The sequence below is a fragment of the Bos grunniens genome, chromosome 14, assembly GCF_055505025.1.
Source record: "Bos grunniens cultivar Pamir isolate PY7600 chromosome 14, Bosgru_T2T1.0, whole genome shotgun sequence".
In the NCBI taxonomy this organism is placed as follows: domain Eukaryota; kingdom Metazoa; phylum Chordata; class Mammalia; order Artiodactyla; family Bovidae; genus Bos; species Bos grunniens.
In genome coordinates this window covers 14,966,147-14,987,596 of record NC_141178.1, presented here as the reverse complement: position 1 = coordinate 14,987,596, position 21,450 = coordinate 14,966,147, and the positions used below count along the sequence as shown (strand labels likewise).

General features: G+C 40.3%; 1 protein-coding gene across 11 annotated transcripts in view; it reads right to left on the bottom strand.

Moving 5' to 3' along the window:
• CPQ (carboxypeptidase Q) overlaps positions 1–21,450 on the bottom strand; it is a 577,075-nt gene that overhangs the window by 345,342 nt on the left and 210,283 nt on the right. Inside the window, exon 4 of one of the 11 annotated variants that reach the window (XM_086336031.1) lies at positions 6,865–8,367. The exons of the other annotated variants lie outside the window; for them this stretch is intronic. Within the exon in view, the coding sequence (XP_086192157.1) occupies positions 8,052–8,367 (316 nt within the window). The 3' untranslated portion in view covers positions 6,865–8,051. Of the gene's footprint in view, positions 1–6,864; positions 8,368–21,450 lie in introns of those variants that run through there. 11 annotated transcript variants of the gene reach the window in all.

The following is a 21,450-nucleotide window of genomic DNA, read 5'->3' as shown; positions in this document are numbered from 1 at the left end:
TCCTCCATCCATGGGATTTTCCAGGCAAGAGTACTGGAGTGGGGTGCCATTGCCTTCTCTGAGTTGAAAGACTGACACTACTCAATTTCAAGACTTACTGCAAAGTTACAGTAATCAAACCCTGTGGTGTTAGTGAAAGAGCAGACAAACAGACCAATGGAATAAGTCAGAAGCCCAGAAACAGTCTCATAAATATAGGTAACTGATCTTTGACACAGAAGCAAAGGCAACGCAATGGAACAGATAGTCTCCTCAACAAAAGGAGCCTGAACACATCCACATGCAAAAAACCAACAGACACACATCTTACACCCTTCACAAAAGTTAACCCAAAACGGATCTTAAACACAAAATGCAAAATTCTAAAAGTCCTAGAAGATAACATAGGAGAAAACCTACATGACTTTGGTTATACTGATGTTTTTTAGATACAACATTAAAGATATGATACATGAAAGAAATAATTGCTAAACTTGATTCATTAAAATTAAATATTCTGCTCTATGAAAGATAATACTAAGAGAACGAGAAGATAAGACATAGATTGGGAAAATAAGACACATCTGATGAAGGATTGTTATCCAAAACATACAAAGAATTCCTAACACTCAACAATTAAATAAAATGAACAACTCAATTTAAAAATGAACCAAAGACCTTAATGGACACCTCAGATATACAGATAGGATATACATATATGAAAAGATTCTACTCATCATACTCATCACGGAAATGCAAATTAAAACAGTGAGATACCACGATAAGCCTGTTTGTTACTGTTTAGTCCCTAAGTCTCGTCCGACTCTTTTGTAACCCTATGGACTATACCCCATCTAGCTCCTTCTATCCTTGGGATTTCCCAGGTAAGAATACTGCGATGGGTTACCATTTCCTTCTGCAGGGGGTCTTCCTGACCCAGGGATCGAACCTGCACCTCCTGCATTGGCAGGTGGATTCTTTACCACTGAGCCACCAGGAAGCCCAGTAGAAGCCTATTAGAATGGCCAAAATCTAAAATACTGACACCACCAAGTCTGGCAAGGATGTGGAACAACAAGAACCTTCATTCACTGCTGGTAGAAATGCACAAATGATTCAAATAGAAATGGCAACCCACTCCAATATTTTTGCCTGGAAAATTCCATGGACAGAGGAGCCTGGCAGGCTACACTCCATGGGGCCACAAAGAGTTGGACGGAACTGACCAACTTCATTTTCTTTCTTTCTTTACAAAACTAAATATACTCTTAATACACAATCCACAAATCACACTCCTAGGTATTTACCCAAAAGAGTTAAAAATATATATTCATACAGAAACTTGCACACAGATGTTTATAGCAGCTTTATTCATAATTGCCCAAACTTGGAAGCAACCAAGATCTCTGTCAATAGGTGAATGGATAAACAAACTGTGAAACATTCAGACAATGAAATAATATTTAACACTAAAAAGGGATAAGCTACTGAGCCATGAAAAGACATGGGGAAAACTTAAGTGCATATTATTAAAGAAGCCAATCTGAAAATGCTATATGCTGTATGATTCCAATGATATGACATTCTGGAAGAGGCAAAACTATGGAGATACTAAAAAGATCATGGTTGCCAGAGGCAGGGGCAAAGAGAGATGAACAGGCAGAGCACAGAGGATTTTTAGAGCAGTGAAGATATTCTGTATACTACTATAATGATGGATATCTGTCACTATGCACTTGTTCAAATCCATAGAATGTACAATATGAAGAGTGAACCCTAGGGAATTCCCCGATGGTCCAGTGGTTAAGAATCTACCTTTCAATGCAGGGGACATGGGTTCAGTCTCCGCTTGGGGAACTAAGATCCCACACGCCACAGGGCAACTAAGCCCATGCTCCACAACAAGAGAAGCCCATGCGCTGCCGCTGGAGAGAAGCCCACACCACAACAAAGACGGAACAGCCAAAAAAAGGAGTGAACCCTAAGGTAAATTCTGGACTTTGGGTAATAATGATGTGTCACTGTAGTCTAATCCTTGGTGAAAGTTTTTGCCATTCTGGGGAGTGATGTTGTTTGTGGGGTGGGTTATGTATGTATGGGGGCAGTGAGTACATGTAAAATCTCTGTATCCCCCTCTCAGTCTTGTTGTAAACCTAAAATTCCTCTTGAAAAATAGTCTTCAATAATATTCATGAGCTAAAGTCCCAAGAGTTCTTGGAGAGAAGAGCAGAAGTACAACATGCTATCTTGCCATGTGGGGGTTGTAACAGCTAGATGAGGCTGCTCAGAGGTCTTTTTCTCTGATTCCCATTTTAAGTTATTAATGAAACTCCAACCTGCAAATAAATATGCCATTGCCATCAACTGGCTTTGCCCAACTATGCGATTCCTAATACCAAGCACATGTATCCTGGGTTGTCTACACTATTTGATACTTTATTTCTTCACTTACAATAATCCTTTTCTATGAATAAATTTCATCACTGAATTAGCAACAACATCAAACCTCCAAAATATGTAAATCCAGAGCCAAAGCTTACAGGCTGGAAAAAATAAAGGTTCTCATGTGAACCAAGTATTGACCAAAAAAATATTGATGCCCAGCATTAAAAACACTTGCTTTGTTTGTGTACTTGGAACATAAATTGTGTTGCTCTCTCAGAAGGCCTCCTAAGCGACCAGTAACAGCAGAGGGCAAGGTTGAGGGAAAGAATTTCACTGCAAACATAAGCAAACAGCAAATGTCACATGAATTACCAGTGTTCAGAGGAGGAATTCCACTTGTGTCTATAAAGGTTGATCTCTTTCTTTCTGTTCTCAGGGTGTGTTAAGAATTTAATGATTCATAGATTACAGCCTGCATGGTGCCCTGGCCTTGAATTTTAGGAGGTTTTACATGGACCAAAAAAAAAAAAAAATCTTACCTTCCACTAAATAACTTCCAGTGACAATTATGTCTATAGGTTCTCTGTCTGGCAAGTGAGAGTCGCCCTCCACCCGCCTCCACCTGAAAAAAATCAGTCCAACTGGGAGGCAAATGGGGAAGAATATTTAAGAGTAGTAGTGTTAGTCACTCAGTCGTGTCCAACTCTTTGCAATCCCACAGACTGTAGCCTGCCAGGCTTCTCTGTCCATGAGATTCTCCAGGCAAGAATACTGAAGTGGACTGCTATTCCGTTCTAGCCTGCCAGGCTCCTCTGTCCATGGGATTCTCCAGGCAAGAATACTGGAGTGGACTGCCATTCCCTTCTCCAGAGGATCTTCCTGACCCAGGGATCGAACCTGGGTCTCCTGCATTGCAGGCAGATTCTTTACTGTTTGAGCTATAGGGAAGACCCTATATTGAGAAGAGTTAAATGTAGCCAAGGTGGGTGACTGTCCAAAATGTCAAGGTTTTTTCAGCTTGGATAATAGACCTGTTTATTAAACAACTTGCAGGGCTCACAATTGAGGCTTCTTCAAATACGTGCCCAAAGGGTTCTGCGGAGCATCAGCAGTGACAAGCACATATAAGGGGAGGGAGTTGTAGGGTTGCTAGGCTGAGTCACTATCACGTCTTTTTCTTTGCAACTTCCAAGGAGAACTGCATTTGTATTTCAAGGTTTCCGTTTGGGTCAGCCGTGAACAAATAGAAATAGGGGAGGGAGAGACAGACAGGCCACCTGGAACGTGAGCTGGGAGTCTGATAAGAGTTTCTCCTGTTGAGCCATCTGGTGTGTCCTGGCACTTGTCATCCAAATGGTTGTTCTCCTCAACAAATTTAGCTTCCCCCAGACAGTTCAGCTTAAATGAGCTCATGCTGTCTATGTGACGCTTGTCAAAAGACAAGTGCAAGACTTCTCTAAGCCCTGATGGAAGGAGAGAGGGAGGTAGAGAGAGAGAGAAGCAAGTCAGCAGGAGCGCGAAGAGGGCAAGGAGATGGGATACGAGCAGAGCAGGAGACCAGAAAGGGAGCTCTTCCTTGAAGAGCCAGAGCATTTCTATCTTCACCTATAAATCTCATGCCAGAAGGTAGGAAAAGAAGAAAAAGGACCACTTCCAATCGTACTTATTAAGGCAAATATGATTGAACACACAAAATAGGAAAACAGTACAAACCACCATCACACTCATCTACTGTCATTTTTCTTTTGGGGTCTGATTGTTGTGTGGTGTTTTGTTTTTAGTTAAGAAAGGAAGAGATGGCATTGGAGAAATCTTATCTGCTTGGGACAGCATGGCCAATGCTCTTTTCCAACCCAGCTGGAACAGGATTCAGTAACAGGCAAGGGCAAGGGGAGGAGTGATTCATTACCTAACTCTTGATTTTGAGCTTTGCATATCTACAGATCTGCTTTTTTTTCTCCCCCCCAGGTCTTGGGGAGCTGCAATATGTGCAAAAGGGATGATGGTAATGTACTGAAGCTGCCACAGGGCAAAGCTCTGGAAGCGGAGATATAACCAGTTGCCAGGAGGGTACAGCTTGTGCCTCTGCTGTTTAGTCTGGCAGGTAACAGGGAATCTCATTTAGGAGCCACAAGAAGGTACTAAATAAAGAGAAGCAGGAGGGGCAAAAGGAAGAGCCTCACAGAAATATGATCAAGGATGTCTTTCAAAATCTGCCTTCCAAAGGAAAAGGGCCCAGGACTGCAAACGCCTCTTCACTATTGTTAATGCTGGTGTTCGGACATTTGTTGGCAATTTTCCTTCTTTCATTCTCTCGACCCGATCTTCTCAACTGGAACACATCACTTGGTCTCTTTTCCACTTTTACCACAGTGATCTTACAAAAACTCTTATCAATACATTACTTTCTCTATTTCCAGTTCAGTTACATCAACACTGTCAGTTCCTAAGCTAGCAAACAGATGATGAAAGAAATTTTCTTCAAAATGTCCTAGGATACAATCTCCACCAAGTTACTCAAATGTAAAATGGATCTAAAGTTCCCTGCAATCCAAGGGTTCAGCTGAGATTTAATATAAAGTACTCAATGATTAAAAGCTGTTGAATATACGTTAGCTCATTTTCTTTCCCCACTTGGAATTAAGAGATTCCTAGAACTTACAGCAGAAAAATCCACATCAGTAACAAGCAGTATTTGGATATACATTCATGAACTTAAGTTTTTTCTCAGAGGAATAAATCCAATTAAAAATTGGTATACTTTCACAATGCCTATTTGGGCTATTTATGAGCCTCAGAGTCCCTTGTAACAAGTATTCCAAAGGAGCAGTATTTTAAATTCACCATGGTGTTATGGATACAGCTGGTGCTAAGCAACATAAGGCATGTAAGCAATGAAGATCTATTTCACAGCTTCTTTCCTTAGCAAGAGAACAGATGAGATTTTGTCAGCCTCACCTCCCTGGAGATTAAAAACCAAACCCCAGAGAAAGACCAGGTAGCTGACATATAGTCTCTTCCCCTGCGGAGGGAAGAAAACACAAAGTCGGTGGAAAGCTTACTTCTTCACCAGGTGAGTTTCCATTTTCTGTGAGAGTGTTCCTGATACAGTGCACTTTGCTGAAAGTCCTATCAAAATGAGCAAGGCAACCCTATTAGGTGGCATTTTAGAAGCACACTGTGCATGCTAACTCTTAAAAATATCCACTGGGGTGGGGGGAGGAATCCCACAGAGATTAAATCAATGTATGTCTAAGTTAATTGACTCAATCCTGGGAGGCTGCGTATAGCTCATAGAGATCTACCCATGGAGACATGAGAGAAAGGAAACACGTGATCAGGAGCTAAAAGACACGTTGTCCCTGCTCTACCATAGCTGAGTTACCTTCAGCCCCAAGGTCACTACTGCTCATCTCTAAAATGAAGGGGTGACCTTCAGCCCCAAGGTCACTACTGCTCAACTCTAAAATGAAGGGGTGGAGTAGACGTTCTCTCAGGGCTCATCCAGCTTTACCATTTTGAAATCTAGGTCCTAAAAGGGAAACGGAGTAGAAATAGGAAGAAGCTGCTTATAAAGAATTGCAAGTGCCAAACCACCAAAAACTGAAAAGACCACTAAAACACATACAGAAATGAGGAGGAGGAGGAGTAAGGTGAGCATGGCGTTACCGGCTCCATCTGTGGAGGCCTCACCAGAAGCCCAGCTCAGGTCCACGCACGTCACAGTATTAACTCTCCTAATACACTCTGACTCTACTTCTGTCATACCTCCCATCATATTAGACAACATCAGAATGAATCTAGATATTTTGAGGAAGTTGATTGGGGATGCATTTACAGGATTCACAGTCATAATCTGCGCCTGGTATGAGAGAGGCTCCCGGGACTACTACAAAGGGGCGGGGCCAGGGGTCACATGGTGCTGAGAAGGGATCCTGCAACACCTGGCGATGAAAGGAGGAGTGCCTGGGAGAGGTTCAGAAGCTGGTCACTCAAAATTCCTTCCAGTTATCAGGTGTGCAAAACCGCAACTGAAGGATTCCATTCCCATGGGCACCTACTTAAAATGGAAAGAACTTGTCAAGAACAGATTCTGTAATTCAGGGTATGCTATTATGAAGACACCTCCTAATTTTATATTTTATTTTATATTTTTTACCTTTTTGTGTGTCTGTCATTTGTATATCTTCTTTTTTTTAATTTTATTTTATTTTTAAACTTTACAATATTGTATTGGTTTTGCCAAATATCGAAATGAATCCGCCACAGGTATACATGTGTTCCCCATCCTGAACCCTCCTCCCTCCTCCCTCCCCATACCATCCCTCTGGGTCATCCCAGTGCACCAGCCCCAAGCATCCAGTATCATGCAGCAAATCTGGACTGGCTACTCGTTCCATATATGATATTATACGTATTTCAATGCCATTCTCCCAACTCATCCCACCCTCTCCCTCTCCCACAGAGTCCAAAAGACTGTTCTATAAAGAGACACTGATATATAATTTTATATTTTAATTTTCTTTTTTGAGCAAGTCATACAAAATGCAATTTGTCAGAAACCCTATGTTCACAGGGCACAAGCCTATGGTTGTACTGCAAACAGTGTGTGCGTTGATGTATGAAGTCACATGTTTTATTTGAGTCAACAGATCAAATAGCATGTTAGCATATATAACATATCTGTTCTAACCTGTCTGGCAATAAATACCAGAAAAAAAAGACATACAAAAGCCACATTTACTGAGAAAAAGAGATGTGCTTCAAGTATTCATGATGAATAGTCTCTTAGATTACTTAATAATACAAATAATGAAGGACAAATCACCTTAGAAAAACACTGACATTTCTTGATCTGACACAAAATAGTGACAAATATAAAGGTAACAGAAAGCCATAACATGTATCCAAAGACTGCTGTCAATTCATTGTCACTGTATACAAGAGCGTCTGTAATGTCCTTAAGCTCATATGTGAAAATAACTTGATAGCAACTTTCTGAAATCTGACAGCCTTAAGAACGCATATGATATTGCAAACAAAAATCTGTCAAGCTGAAATAAACTTTCCCAGACTATCACTAATAAAATCTAAATTTCAACCATGGTAAAGGAAAAACTGAATTTTCTTTTTATTCTCTCTATAGAAAATATAAACACCAATCAGACTATGTAAGAAAAAAACGAGGAAAAATATAGAAGCTTGACAGGTAGTTATTTTTTAAAAATATGATTTTTTTAAAATTTTGTAATGTTTTTAGTATTTGGCAGATTTCTTAAATTTGTAACTTGTTACAATTTGCTATTCTAACTAAGTAAATATTGATTTTAAAACTAAATTTGTTTCTGCAATTTCATATTCTTTTTCTTAAAGAAACCCTTAAATTATATAAGTGCCTGGCCCTACAAAACTTGGGTCCTTCCTGGCCTGGAATATAAAAGACACCTGATGAATGTTTATTGAATGAATCAACTTGGTAAATGTCAAAAATTAAATTTTTTTCTCCTAGATGTCAAATATTTAATTTTTAGAGGAGCAACCAGTGCAGAAACAGACGTTCATTGAGCTATGAAACTATTACCCGCTGACTGACTGGCCAAGGCTGGTCGCCCCTTCGCAAGCACTGATGACGTGGGCAAGATGCAGTGGGCGCGTAACTTGCAGTTTTCTGTAGCCCACCACAGATACTATGTAAACTCCTCCCAAACAGGCGTCCGCGCAGGCCCTGCAAACCCACAGAGACACACTTCTCCTGGAGAGAACTCTGTGGGAACACACTCCTCAACATCAGCATGACACAGCAAAAAAGTGAAAAGAAAAAGGTTAAAAACAAAACTCTGGAGAAGCAATCTCTGGATCTGCTGCTGCTGCTGCAAAGTTGCTTCAGTCGTGTCCGACTCTGTGTGACCCCATAGACGGCAGCCCACCAGGCTCCCCCGTCCCTGGCATTCTCCAGGCAAGAACACTGGAGTGGGTTGCCATTTCCTTCTGCAATGCATAAACCTGAAAAGTGAAAGTGAAGTCACTCAGTCATGTCAGACTCTTCGAAAGCCCAGGGACTGCAGCCCACCAGGCTCCTCTGTCCATGGGATTTTGGAGTGGGGTGCCATTGCCTTCTCCAGACTCTGGATCTGAGATCTTTGCCTATTTTAATAATTAACAGCAATTATGGATGGGGTGAGGATCTTCATTCACATGTGGTACACACTGGTAATGATAAACTCTAAAAATATTTCCAGAGTCATTACTCCAGAGTGCATGCTGTTAATGACAAAGTTCAGAGGAAATGGATGGTATTGATTACACCCTGCTAATTAGCTGACTACCTAGGATAGTTTGGGTTCCTTTGGATTAAAAAAAAAAAAAAGTGAATTCCTGTCAATGTTTCCAATATTCGAGCTTATCATAAAATATTAGCTTTGACACTTAAGGGCTTTGAAATTGTTGATGCTTTATCAACAAGAATGACAGCTATAGATTTTAATACATTCCTTTAAAAAAATCCATGAAGTGATAATCAGAAACAATAAAAAGAGTGAAAGCTCTTCTTTACAAAAAAGTGCCAGTTAAAAAATGTATATAATAGGAATCACTGAATTAGGAATACATTTATAACTGGCAATGTACTATCTGATGCAGGCAAGGATCATCAACACATGCTAAATTTTCATTGGATGAAATTTTAATGGAGAATATAAAATTCATAAAGTCTCAAAGCATCTCCCCATAATTACAATGTATTTATTTACCCTACAAAGGAGAACTTCTCTAACGATGAAATCCAGAGATACTGCCTTAGACAAGTGATCAAACTTAGCCTCACTATTAAGGAAAACTGGTATTACTCATTTCCTTATATAATGCAATAGGGGGGACACTACATATTCATTTAGAATTCTTGCCAAAAATATTTAATTTGAATTTAATAATGGGGAAATAACTAACTCTAGTGAGGGACACTTTGCAAAACAACTACCCTTATCCTCAAATATGTCAAAGTGATAAAATATTAAAAAGACTAGGGAATAATTCCAGATTTAAGGAGACTAAAGATACATGAACCCTAAATGTAATGTCATACCCTTGATTGGGTTCTAGAACTTTTTAGAAAGCAGGGACATTAATTATTGAGAGTTGGGGATAATTGGAGATCTGAATGTCAATGGAATTTACATTATATAACATTTATACAACTATGTTAAATTTCCTAAGTATGACAATGATACTACCTTATGTTAGAGAAGGTCCTTGTTCTTATGAAGTACACGCTCATATATTTATGATTTAAATGCTCTGTGGCTGTACCTACCTCATTTTAAATTGATTAAAAGGTGAAAGAGAACAAATGTGGTAAAAATTAAATAATGAATGTAGGTGAAGGGTGCATGAGTGCACACAGAAAGCAACTAAAAAACTTGATAAGTTAAAATCTATCAACATTTAAAACATCTCATCAAAAGGCACTGTTTAAGATAAAAGCAAAACTGTAAGTGAGACACCACCTGAGAGAAAATATTTGCAAAACATATATCTAATAGTGGACTTTCTTCTAGAATATATAGAGAATTCCTATTACTGAATAATTTTAAAACAACCGAATTATAAAATAGAGAAAAGACTTGAGCAGACTATTCACAAAGGAAGATTTGGAAATGGCCAACCAACATGTGAATGTGTGTTCAACATCATTAGTCATCAGGAAAATGGCTAAAACTAAACAGACTGAAAACACCATTTTTCAGTGAGAAAATGGAGCAAGCTGAACTCTTACACATGGCAGGTGGCAATGTGAAAGGTACCATCTCTTCAGGAAAAAGTTCAGCAATTTCTGACAAACAGTATATGAGTCATCTAATAGTCTTTCAATTTTACCACAGACTGCTATTTTACCAAAACACAAAATTGGGGGAAAACATCTGTGATGCTTTAGAATGTGGCTTCAGAAAATAGACATGAGTCAGTATATATCCATTTATAGTTGGTTCTCCATCCTTTTTATCTTAGATAATTTTTTAATAGTAACTGTGAAAAAGTGAAAGTCACGTAGTCATGTCCAACTCTTTGCAAACTTATGGACTATAGCCCACCAGGCTCCTCCGTCCATGGGATTCTCCAGGCAAGAATACTGGAGTGGGTTGCCATTCCCTTCTCAGGGGATCTTCCCGACTCAGGGATCGAACCCGAGTCTCCCACATTGCAGGCAGATTCTTTATCATCTGAGCCACCAGAGAAGTCCAAAAGACATACTTCCAGGAGTTGGTTCCACTGGGGATGGATCCCAGGACCTTCTGTGTAAAAAGCAGATGTGCTAACCACAACTTGAATCAGTAAACAGTTCTTGAGTAACTGTCATGTGTATTGAAAGTATAATGATATACAAGAAAGATGTAGTCCTGTCCTTGTGGAATTTATGTTCTCATGGAGAAACACATACTGAACAAGCAGAGAGAGAGAGACAGAAAGCAGTTACCAAGTTGATCAGGGGTCTGATCCCTGGCACTGATACGAGTTGCTTTATCTTTGGTCTGGCCACTGATCACTGGTCTGAGTCACTGTGGCTTTGGCACTATGTGCAAGAATGGTGCGGAGCACTGAAAGTGAGGTCAAAGGGGGTAAAAGAGAACAGAGTTTTAAGCCAAAGACTGAGGGAGACTGCAAGAGTGGGCTCCTGAAATCAGGAGGTAAACAGAACCAAGGTCTTTGGTGCCCACACCGAGGAGAGTTCTGGAGTTGCTGCTTCTTAAGATGTTCCAGTTCATGTCCACCCGCCTGCTTAGTGCTGTCATTATCCAAGGAAGACAGTGATGATGGTAGCAACCATGACAAAGATAAGATGTCAGCTACAAAATTCACTGATTGCTTCTCACATGTCAGGGTCTCTACACTGAATGCTTGATCCCATACAGTTCTCCCAACAACTCTATGGGATAAAGAGTATTCTCGCCATGTTACAGATGAGCAAAGAGGTTCTCACATTAAACCATGTATGTAAATTCACACAACCTCTAAGTGGCTAAACCTGCATTTGAATCTAGGTCTGTCTGACTCCAAATCCCACTCTCTATATTGTTACTTTGTTCATCTTGAATCCTCGTGGTGGGCTTCTCTGGTGGCACGAGTGGTAAAGAACCCATCTACCAATGCAGGAGACATAAGAGACGTGGGTTCAATACCTGGGTTGGGAAGATCCCCTGGAGGAGGGGATGGCAACCCACTCCAGTATTCTTGCCTGGGAAATCCCATGGACAGAGGAGCCTGGTGGGCTATATAGTTCATCAAGTTGCAAAAAGTCAGACATGACTGAAGTGATTTAACACACACACACAGTCCTCCTGGTAGTACCTTCTGATCAGTACTTTCTCCAGGGGGCCAGAGATGCCAAAGGGTCCTTTGGACTCAAGGTGACTTTTGGAACGGTCTTCAGCTTTGATGTGAGAAAGAGAACAAAAGTGCAGGCAATAGTAAAAAGCAGACTTGAGGCTACTGGGGATTATTTCGGTTCATATGCTACACTAGACATTTTTCAAAGGGCACTGTATAAGCAAACAACATTGTCATAATCCTGAAACCTGAATTCAAAATGCATTAATTTCTTTTTACCACTAGGGATTCAGAGAAACATGCCATAGTGATATGGTTCTTAAGCTTATGCTTTCAGTAATCAGAAAGCTGGAAAATAGAAGATGAACATTCACAAATATTTTAAAATTATGAATGCAAAATATCAGCCAAGAATAAATCTTTATATCAAGGTTACAAGCAGATGAAAAATGACAGTCCGTACTGGGAATGCAAACAGACCATTAATTATAGCAGCCTCACAAAGCACCCAAGTAATAGCAGTTTGCAATTCTTTACCAAAATTTACATAACTGTATAGTCTCCTTTCAGATTCTAGAGATTCTATTTTTGATAAGTAGCAACTCAGAAGCTTAGTTACCTCATCTCTATTATTATTCCACTTTTATGAATATGAAATGGTGACACCTTGAATTTACACGTTAGCAAACCTAACAGGCTCCCTCTAACATGTTTTACTCATTCATTCCAGCAATACTGTGTGCCAGGCCTTGTGCCCAACCCCAGAGACACTGAGATGAAGAAGACACAGAGTATGTCCCCAAGGGAACTTCCAATCCAGAAAGAGAAACAGACTAGTAAACACACAACCCTAACAGAGTTTGAACAAACTAAACAGATGGAGATCAAAATGGCAATACAATGTTAGGCGTCTCCCAATCAGATAGCAGCAATCACAACAGCGATATTAAGTAAATTAAGCTCTTCTTTCTCTCTCTCCCCTCCCTCTTTCCTACCTGTCTTCCTTCCTTCCTTCTCTTCTCTTTCTTCTTCCTTCCCTCCCTCTCTCCATGTTTCCCTCCCTTCCTTTTTTATTCAGTGAGTATATCCATTCATTACTTAGCAAAACTATATAATAATAGTACATTCTGCTGCTAAGTCGCTTCAGTCGTGTCCAACTCTGTGCGACCCCAAAGACGGCAGCCCACCAGGCTCCCCCGTCCCTGGGATTCTCCAGGCAAGAACACTGGAGTGGGTTGCCATTTCCTTTTCCAATACATGAAAGTGAAAAGAGAAAGTGAAGTCACTCAGTCGTGTCCGACTCCTAGAGACCCCATGGACTGCAGCCCACCAGGCTCCTCCGTCCATGGGATTTTCCAGACAAGAGTACTGGAGTGGGGTTCCATTGCCTTTGTATGCAAAACTTACCTTGTGTCAGGCAATTATAGAATTTCATTTAAACCTCACAAAATGCTCAGAAGAAGGTACAATTTTCCCCATTATACAGATGAAACTGAGGTTCAGAGAGTTACCCAGTATGCCAAGGTCACACCCTGTCAAGAGACTGAATAAAGACCCAGACCCCCTGTGACTCCAGAACTGGGGCTGGAGTACTCTAGAGAGTACATCGTCTGAGTCTACCCGTTACCAGACAATATGCCTGCCTGTCACACTACCTGAGGCAGTAATAAGGACTCAGTGATTAAAGGACATTTTGGAATTTCTAACAAAGGCTTTCTAAACAAAGGATCTGCCTTTCAAAAATCGGAGAGACATGAAGAAAAAAAAGGATGATGAGGAAAAAATGCAGTGTTCAGTGTGGGCTTCCCCCCTCAGGAGCACTGAGGCCCTCCACCTGCATAAATGATGAGAACTGGCATTCTGCTTGATTACCATGCATCTGTTAGGGGCCTCAGAGTGAATTGAGCAACAAAAGCAGGAAGAAAAAGCGCCTACTAATTGAGGTTGGTCCAGTTGCACCATTTGAGTCATGGTGATACTCTCTTTATTTTGTAATCACCAGTGGCACCTATGCCCCCTAGGTTGCAAAAATATTTCAAAACAACTTAAATCAAGCTTGATAGCCAATTATGCTAAGGTCATGCCAAAGAAGCAAACCACCAGGACATCAAAAACCCAAGACAGTCTAAGTGTAAAGTAGCAGCATTAATTTTTCTCCCACTAAAAAACAAAGGGAGGGAGACAAGCTTTTTTACTTTCTTGAGGATAAACTGGCTTTTAATAATCTTCGGAAATAGACCTCTTAAGACATTTCACCTCTGCTATGAATGTTTGAGACTGGTCCTCTGATTACAAAAATGTTCATGTTAAATTTCATCAAGATGCTTTCTTAAGATGAAGAATGTTTTATAAATTGTAATGGTTTTAATCAGAACCCTCTTTGAAGCTATTAAACGCTACAATGTAGCCCAACCATTGCTTCAATTATGCCACTTATCGACTCTGTATTAATTAAGTATCATTATAGGCACTGATTTATATACTTCCTCACAGCTCGCTCGCCAGATGGTCCAACATTCTCCCTCTCTGACATTCCATAAACATCACCTGGATTCACTCATATTTCTCTCCAGCCGAATGTTTAATCAGCTCTCAGTCATCTTCAAATTGGATTGCTTCTCTTCCTCCTCTTCTCTATACTCTATCAATACCGCACACAAACGCCAAGTGATATAAAACATAAACCAGTGGTAGTTACAAAGCCAAGTTCTATCATCAGCTCATTCCCACCTCGATGAATTCTTCCCCAGTATGATGATACACTTCTCACAATAGAGTGAAAGGAGAGCCTTTTTGCTTCCTTAGCTGATTAAAACTTACAGTCTGTGTTCAATTATCTTGGGCAATGGAGAAAATAACTAGGAAAAAAAATGTATATTTGGCAATGGGAGTACAATGGACGATTTGGCCTCAGTAGAGTTTCTTTCTCAATTATATTTTGCTTGGTCTAATATAAAAATTATTTTGCATTCTTGAGCTCACACGTTGAGAGCAGGAGGCAGAGGTCTCAAGGTATACCGCACTGCAAGGAAACCAGCCTAGAATTTTAACTGCCTTGGGTGATCCAAAAAGTAGATAATAGAGAAATGGAAATGCTTAACTGTTTTTCTTACAAAATATAAAAACCAGATTATTGGGACAATCTCACAGCCACCTCAAGTTCAAAAGCTCTAGGAACCAAACTGGTTCTGTTGCCTCTCTATGGGCTCCCTCTCCCCCTCAGTGTCTCTCATCATTCTTCAGTCCCCAAGCTGGGCGAAGGGAAATGGAAACTGAGGTAGACCGGAGAAGGCACAGGCCATCAGCCAAAAGGACTTGATGCTAACCCACGAGGCTGCAGTTTACCTTACAGAAATACAAGATGTCACCTCCACAAAACCCTATTTTAACATAAAGCTCATGACTTTAAAATATTGGGCTGGACTGAATGCAGATTCAACCCTTGGTTTTCAATCCTTGACTTACTGTTGACTTTGACTCCTCATCTTTCCTCCCTTCAAATGCAACCTGTCCTTAAGTTTTGATATTTTTTTCATTACCCTTCTGTATGATCAGGCCACTCAAGATGGCTGTTCTCTTGCTCTCTGTACATCCCCTGGTCAACCAGTCCCTGCTTCACCAACATGCACCCTCATGACTATCTAATTCTCTTAATCATAAAGCTTAATTGGAGTCGTGCTTGCCTACGTTTGCCTCCTGCCCCACTGATGGTTTCTCCGATCAGCCAACCTGACGTCCCTTCCCCCTACTCTCCTCTATCCCAAGAAGCAAAAACTGCTGCCATACCCTGCCTGCTATCTGCCATACGCAGTGGGGTGTCACTCCAGGACTCCGCTTCCGAGTTGTAAAATCTTCTATCCAATAAACTGCTGATGGCTGCTGCTCTCTCGGGGCTCTTGCTTCAGTCTCACGGTTGGGCAGTTACACAGCCTGCTGGGTACAGCCCAACACCCTTCTGCTGCCTCTTCCTCTCCACTCCCACCAGCCATGTCCTCATTACTTCACATCTGCATTCGGAGATCAGTGTCCTTACGTTCGTAAAGCACATCATCTACGCTCAGCAAATTGATCTAAAATAGTAGTTCCCAAACTTTAACATACCTCAGAATCACCTGGAGGGCTGTTTAAACCACATACGGCACCCCCAAGCATGTTTTAATTTAATGGGTCTCAAGTGGAGCCTAACAATTTGCATATCAATAGCTCCTAGGTGAGGCTGATGAGGAGAAGGGGACGACAGAGGATGAGATGGTTGGATGGCATCACCGTCGCGATAGACATGAGTTTGAGTAAACTCTTGGAGTTGGTGATGGATAGGGAGGCCTGGCGTGCTGCAGTCCATGGTTGCAAAGAGTCGGACATGACTGAGCAACTGAACTGACGTTGATGAGGTTCCAGGGACCACACTTAGAGAAACAATGCTCTAAAATGTCACCTCCAACTCTAACACAATCAATGATTCCCCATTTCCTCCACATTAAACTTAAACTCCTTAACCTGGTACTTTGGATTCTTCATAAAGCTGGTCTCTTCCTCTCACCTCAAAATAACATTTCTCTGATCTCCCATGAAACCCTGTTCCAGGCCAGCTGGTCTACTTAAATATTACCCAATGCATCAAGCACTCCCACTTTCCTGCCTTGATCATGTATAGAAAGTCTTTCCAGCTCCGATCTCTTGTTCAAGTTCAACCTTTTCACTGAGTACCCAGAACCCACATTCTCCATGTAGCCAGCCCCCATCAGACCACTGCTGCTTCTTCTAGACTTCTAGAGCATTAACTCTCCAAGTTGCTGGTTGAATCCAAAGTGCATGGACTTCAGAGCCAGAGCCTCTCTGAGTATGACTCCTGCTTCTTTCATTAGCTGTGTAATTTGACTAGTTACATAGCCCTTCTGAACCTGTTTCTCCCTCCAAAAAAGAGCAATAATAATACCTATTTCCACAGGTTGTATAAAGAATTAATCAAAACAAAATTTTTAAGTCTTCTAAGAAGTATAAACAAAGTATGCTTAATAAATGTCAATTTCTTATCTTGGTCCCTTCTCCCAATCATGCATTTAGCACTAAATATAAAATATATTGCATTAATCATACATATTTTAAGCTTACTCTCCTCTCTTTTAGCCAGATAGAATATTTCTGAGGAACCAAAAACATGTCTAATTCATCTTAGCAACCGTAGTGCCTGACAACTTCTGAGTAACAGGTAAGCTCTCAATAAACATTTACTAAAAAATATGATTAATTTGAGAAATAATGTAAGGCAAATGATTCCATAGAGCAGCTCTTCTCTGCAGAGCTTCTCTTATAATTACTTTTATTGTAAAATGTCTTCCTATGACAAGGCAAACTATATTTTACACACAGGAAAACTAAAATAGATCTAATGAGAATCCCTATTAGATAGTCCCCACTTGATACTTAATACTGAACAAGAGAAAAGTCATTATAAAAGCATCAATGACGGAAAGATCTTCTCTTTGAAGTCAATTTGAACACAAAAACACTGATAACGGGAACACAGAGAAATAATGACAAAAAGCCCAGAGATAATGCTGCAGCAAGTAGTGGCTGCCTTTTGAGGACCTCTTTCATGTAACCACGTGGCCGTTGTACTTCCAAATGGCTGACACATATTGCTAACTCTACTGACAGATGTTAAGGCAAGATGTTGGTAAAACACATTGCCTGTCCTTTAGGAAATTCTCTAATTTTTAAATCAAGCAGAAACAAATTATAGCTTCTATTCTCTTCTCCAAAGTTACTAATTTCTACACTATTCCTAAACAGAATCCAGTATAACCCACTAGCATAGAGCCAAGGGTAACAGAAAAAAAAAAGATATAACCTAGTATATTGGCATCTGGATATTTTCCTCCAAATACAGAGCAAAGTGCCCTAAAAGTTCAAGTTATTGTAAATTCACTATACAGAGGCTATACAGTTTGATCAGAGAGCCCTAGAGATTGGGTCACCTGGTTTGTTGTAAGAGCAATCTGCCATCACTGATCACATAAACTCAGACAAGTTGATTCCTCCAATAGTCATTTCCTGAGTGGCTACTATGTATCAAATATTATACAAGATGATCGGGATACCGAGGTAAAGTGTTTAATCCATGTTATCCTGGAACTTACAGTCTAGTGTAGAGTCAGACAGTTGAAGACTGTACAGTTGTTTACCAAACTCATCTTCCTTTCACAGTGAGCATGAAGACAGACCAAATTTCCCAGCCTCCATATAGCATTGAGGACATAGAATGTGAGCAATGAGGTATGTCATACCCAGGCATGACCACAGAAAGCCTCGCCTGTGATTATTGACTTTCTCTCTCCATCTTCTTAGTTGCCAGTTGGATGCAAGGGACCCTGCCGAGGACTCTGATTTCGCAGAGGTGATGGAGCCACAAGATGGGAGAAAAGGCCACCTGCTGAACACTCTCTTGGAACTATTACGTGAACAAGAAAGAAATTCCTATAGTGTCAAGTGGCTAAATTGTTTGTTACAACAATACTTGAAGTGAAAGTAAAAGTTGCTCAGTTGTGTCCGACTCTTTGCCACCCCGTGGACTATACAGTCCATGGAATTCTCCAGGCCAGAATACTGGAGTGGGTAGCCTTTCCCTTTTCCAGGGGATTTTCCCGACCCAGGGATCAAACCCAGGTCTCCTGCATTGCAGGTGGATCCTTTACCAGCTGAGCCACAAGGGAAGCCCAAGAATACTGGAGTGGGTAGCCTGTCCCTTCTTCAGGGGGTCTTTCCAACCCAGGAATAGACCTGGGGTCTCCTGGATTGCAGGCGTATTCTTTACCAACTGAACTACCAGGGGAGCCTTACAACACTTGATCTACCACACTAAAGCATGAACTCAAACCACCTCCAAGACAACATGATACAGAGTATGCACAGCATGACATGGTATACCCAAAAGAGGCAGCCTACCTGAGCCGAAGCTGGATATTGGGAAGGGCTCCTCAGAAGAAGTGCTTAAAACGAATCTTAAAGGACAGTGTGAGACAGTGAGAAAGGGAATAGAAGGATGCAGAGGAGAAAGCATTTGCAAAGTCATGAAACCTTGAGGAAATGGGCTGCATTGGGGAAGCCTTAGTGATTCCTGACAGTATGTATTTGCTAAAATGACAGACAAAAAGCAGAACCTAGGAGATGTAGTAGCTACTAGAAATGATGGATAGGGGAAGAGTAAAAAATAATAAAGAACCATCGAACTTTAGAAGGCAGAAGAGATGGCATTGAGATAGAAAATGCAGCAGAAAAATGTGAAAGAATGAGTTCAATTTTGAAAAAGAAAGAAATTGAGATAGCTATGGAACACCCAAAAGATGAATCAGCAGGTAGTTGAACATGTGGACCTAGAGTTCAGGCAGTGGTATGGACAGGAGAGGTGAGTCTGGGAAGGGCCACGGCACAGGTGCTGGCTGAGGCCAGAAGCAGGGTGGGATGGCTCTGGTAGAATACTCATAGCGAGGAGCCAGAGAAACAGGGAAGGAAAAAGGTAAGTGGGAAAGAGGGGAGGAGCAAGAAAAAGAATATGAGAAAGAAGTCACAGATGCCAAAGACTGTGAAAAAAGCAGTCCATAGTAAGAAACGCTTCAGAGTGGTGAAATAAGAGGACAGCCTGAAAAATGTCCACTATATTCAATTAGGCAGCTATTTGTGACCTTAGCAAGTTCCATTTCAGTCAAGAAGAGCTAAGTTAAGATGGTCTGGAGAGTGAATGAGGGATAAAGAATTACAGACTGGAATACAGAATACTCTTTAAAAAAAAAATCTAAAAAATCTAATTGTTTAACAATTAGCCCGAAGTGGAGAGAGAAAGAGAGAGTGTGTTTCACTTTGATTTTCATTTTTCAAGAAGCAAGACTTAAACATGTTAAAATGTTGAATTCTCTGAACTTTTATTTCTCTGTAAAATAGGGATAATAAGGCCTCTTCTTGGTCCATTGGATTGTTGTCAGAACAAATAAGATGAAAGACGACATATGTGAAAGAGTCTAAAGTTCTACATAAATAGCAATGTTATTTTGTATTTATAAATGTTGAATATATAGAGTTATAAAAGTTAAGAGGCCATTGAAATATGGCTGGCTATAAAATTAACAAAAAATTATAATCAGTCTAGATCTAGAAATATTAAGCAAATGCCTTTTGAACACACACTACATGTTGGCAACCCCAAATCTTAGAGGCTAATGACACAGGCTAATTTTGCTGGACAAATTTCTTCTGGTGCATCTAGGTTACAGCCTGAGTTTCCAGATGTCTTTGTTATACCAGGAAAGAAAAAAAAGGCCAGTGAACTCGGGAAAATTGGTGTGCATTAAATCATCTGGGAATTTTTTAGTCTTATGAGTAGTAGTTTTTAAATAAATGTTTCTGGCATTTACCCAGTTTCACAAAGCAACAGACTAGCCCCATAATTTAGGTCTCACGACCAGTGAAACCATGGTGAATGGCCACAAGCTGCTGAGCATGTTATTCTAAGGAGTGACTGAAGTATTCTGGGAAGTGAGTTATCCATCTCAGGACTTCCCCCCTGGGAAGACTAACCATCTGAAAGAATATGGCCCAATCATTATTTCACTAGTCACCAAACTTTTAAGGACTCTACAAAGAGCATTATTTTAAGCACTATGCCATCACTGTAACTAGGTTTTCTCTCTTAAAACTTGAAAACAAGTGGTTTCAGCATGCCCCAACTTCCTCCCCTGGGAAGATATCTTATCCCTGTAAAAGAAAATGTCCCTTTCCTTTTCCGCGCACTTTTGAACAACTCTGACTGGGCTCTGATGCCTCCTCAGTTATTTTCAAGGACACAGGGTGCTAATTGAGGTCAAGCAGCTGTGACTCCAGTGCCAAAGAACAATTGTACAGAATACAAAAGTCTTCCTTTACAAAAGATACTAAGGATCTAGTCTTGAGATCCAAATAAACCCTGTTTGCAGTTACTTTTGCATGTTTCTTTTATCTTAAACAGACCAAGCTACAAGACTGAAATGGTGTTTCTTTTATCCATGTTTCTCAAATATTTTATCCTTGATACGTGACACTATCATATGTAGCTATTAAACTGACTCAATGTCTCCAGGTCAGTTTTTAGAACTTTTACCCACTGCAATGCCAAATTTCCTCCCAGGGCTGAGGGTCAATAAAGCGCTTTGCAAATACCTCAATCAGAAATACAAAGAAAAAGACAAAGTTTCCATTGCCCTCAAAATAGACCTTTATAGAAAACTGAATATCTTTCATAAGTTTACCTCAATCTCAAAATAATTTTGTGAAAGTATTGTCATTAATTATCAACAATTAATAGAGTAGAATCCTGAGGCCCAAAGAGTTTTAAGAATATTCCAAGGTGGTATGAGATTAATAGGTATAAACTACTATGTATAAAATAAAGAAGGAACAAGAATATATTGTATAGCACAGGGAATTATAGGCATTATCTTGTAATAACTTATGGAGTATGAGCTGCAAAAACACTGACTCATTTTGCTGTATGTCGGAAACTAATACAATACTGTAAGTCAACTATACTTCAATTAAAAAAAGAACATTCCCAAGACCTCTTAGTTCTTTAGAAACAGATTTATATCCAAGGTCCTCTGCTGCCTCAACTCTTTCCTCTACACCATAGATGGCCCCCATCAAGTTACCCACTTTATTTGTATTTCACTTCTCTAGCAACAATGGACGGAGAAAGCAATGGCACCCCACTCCAGTACTCTTGCCTGGTAAATCCCG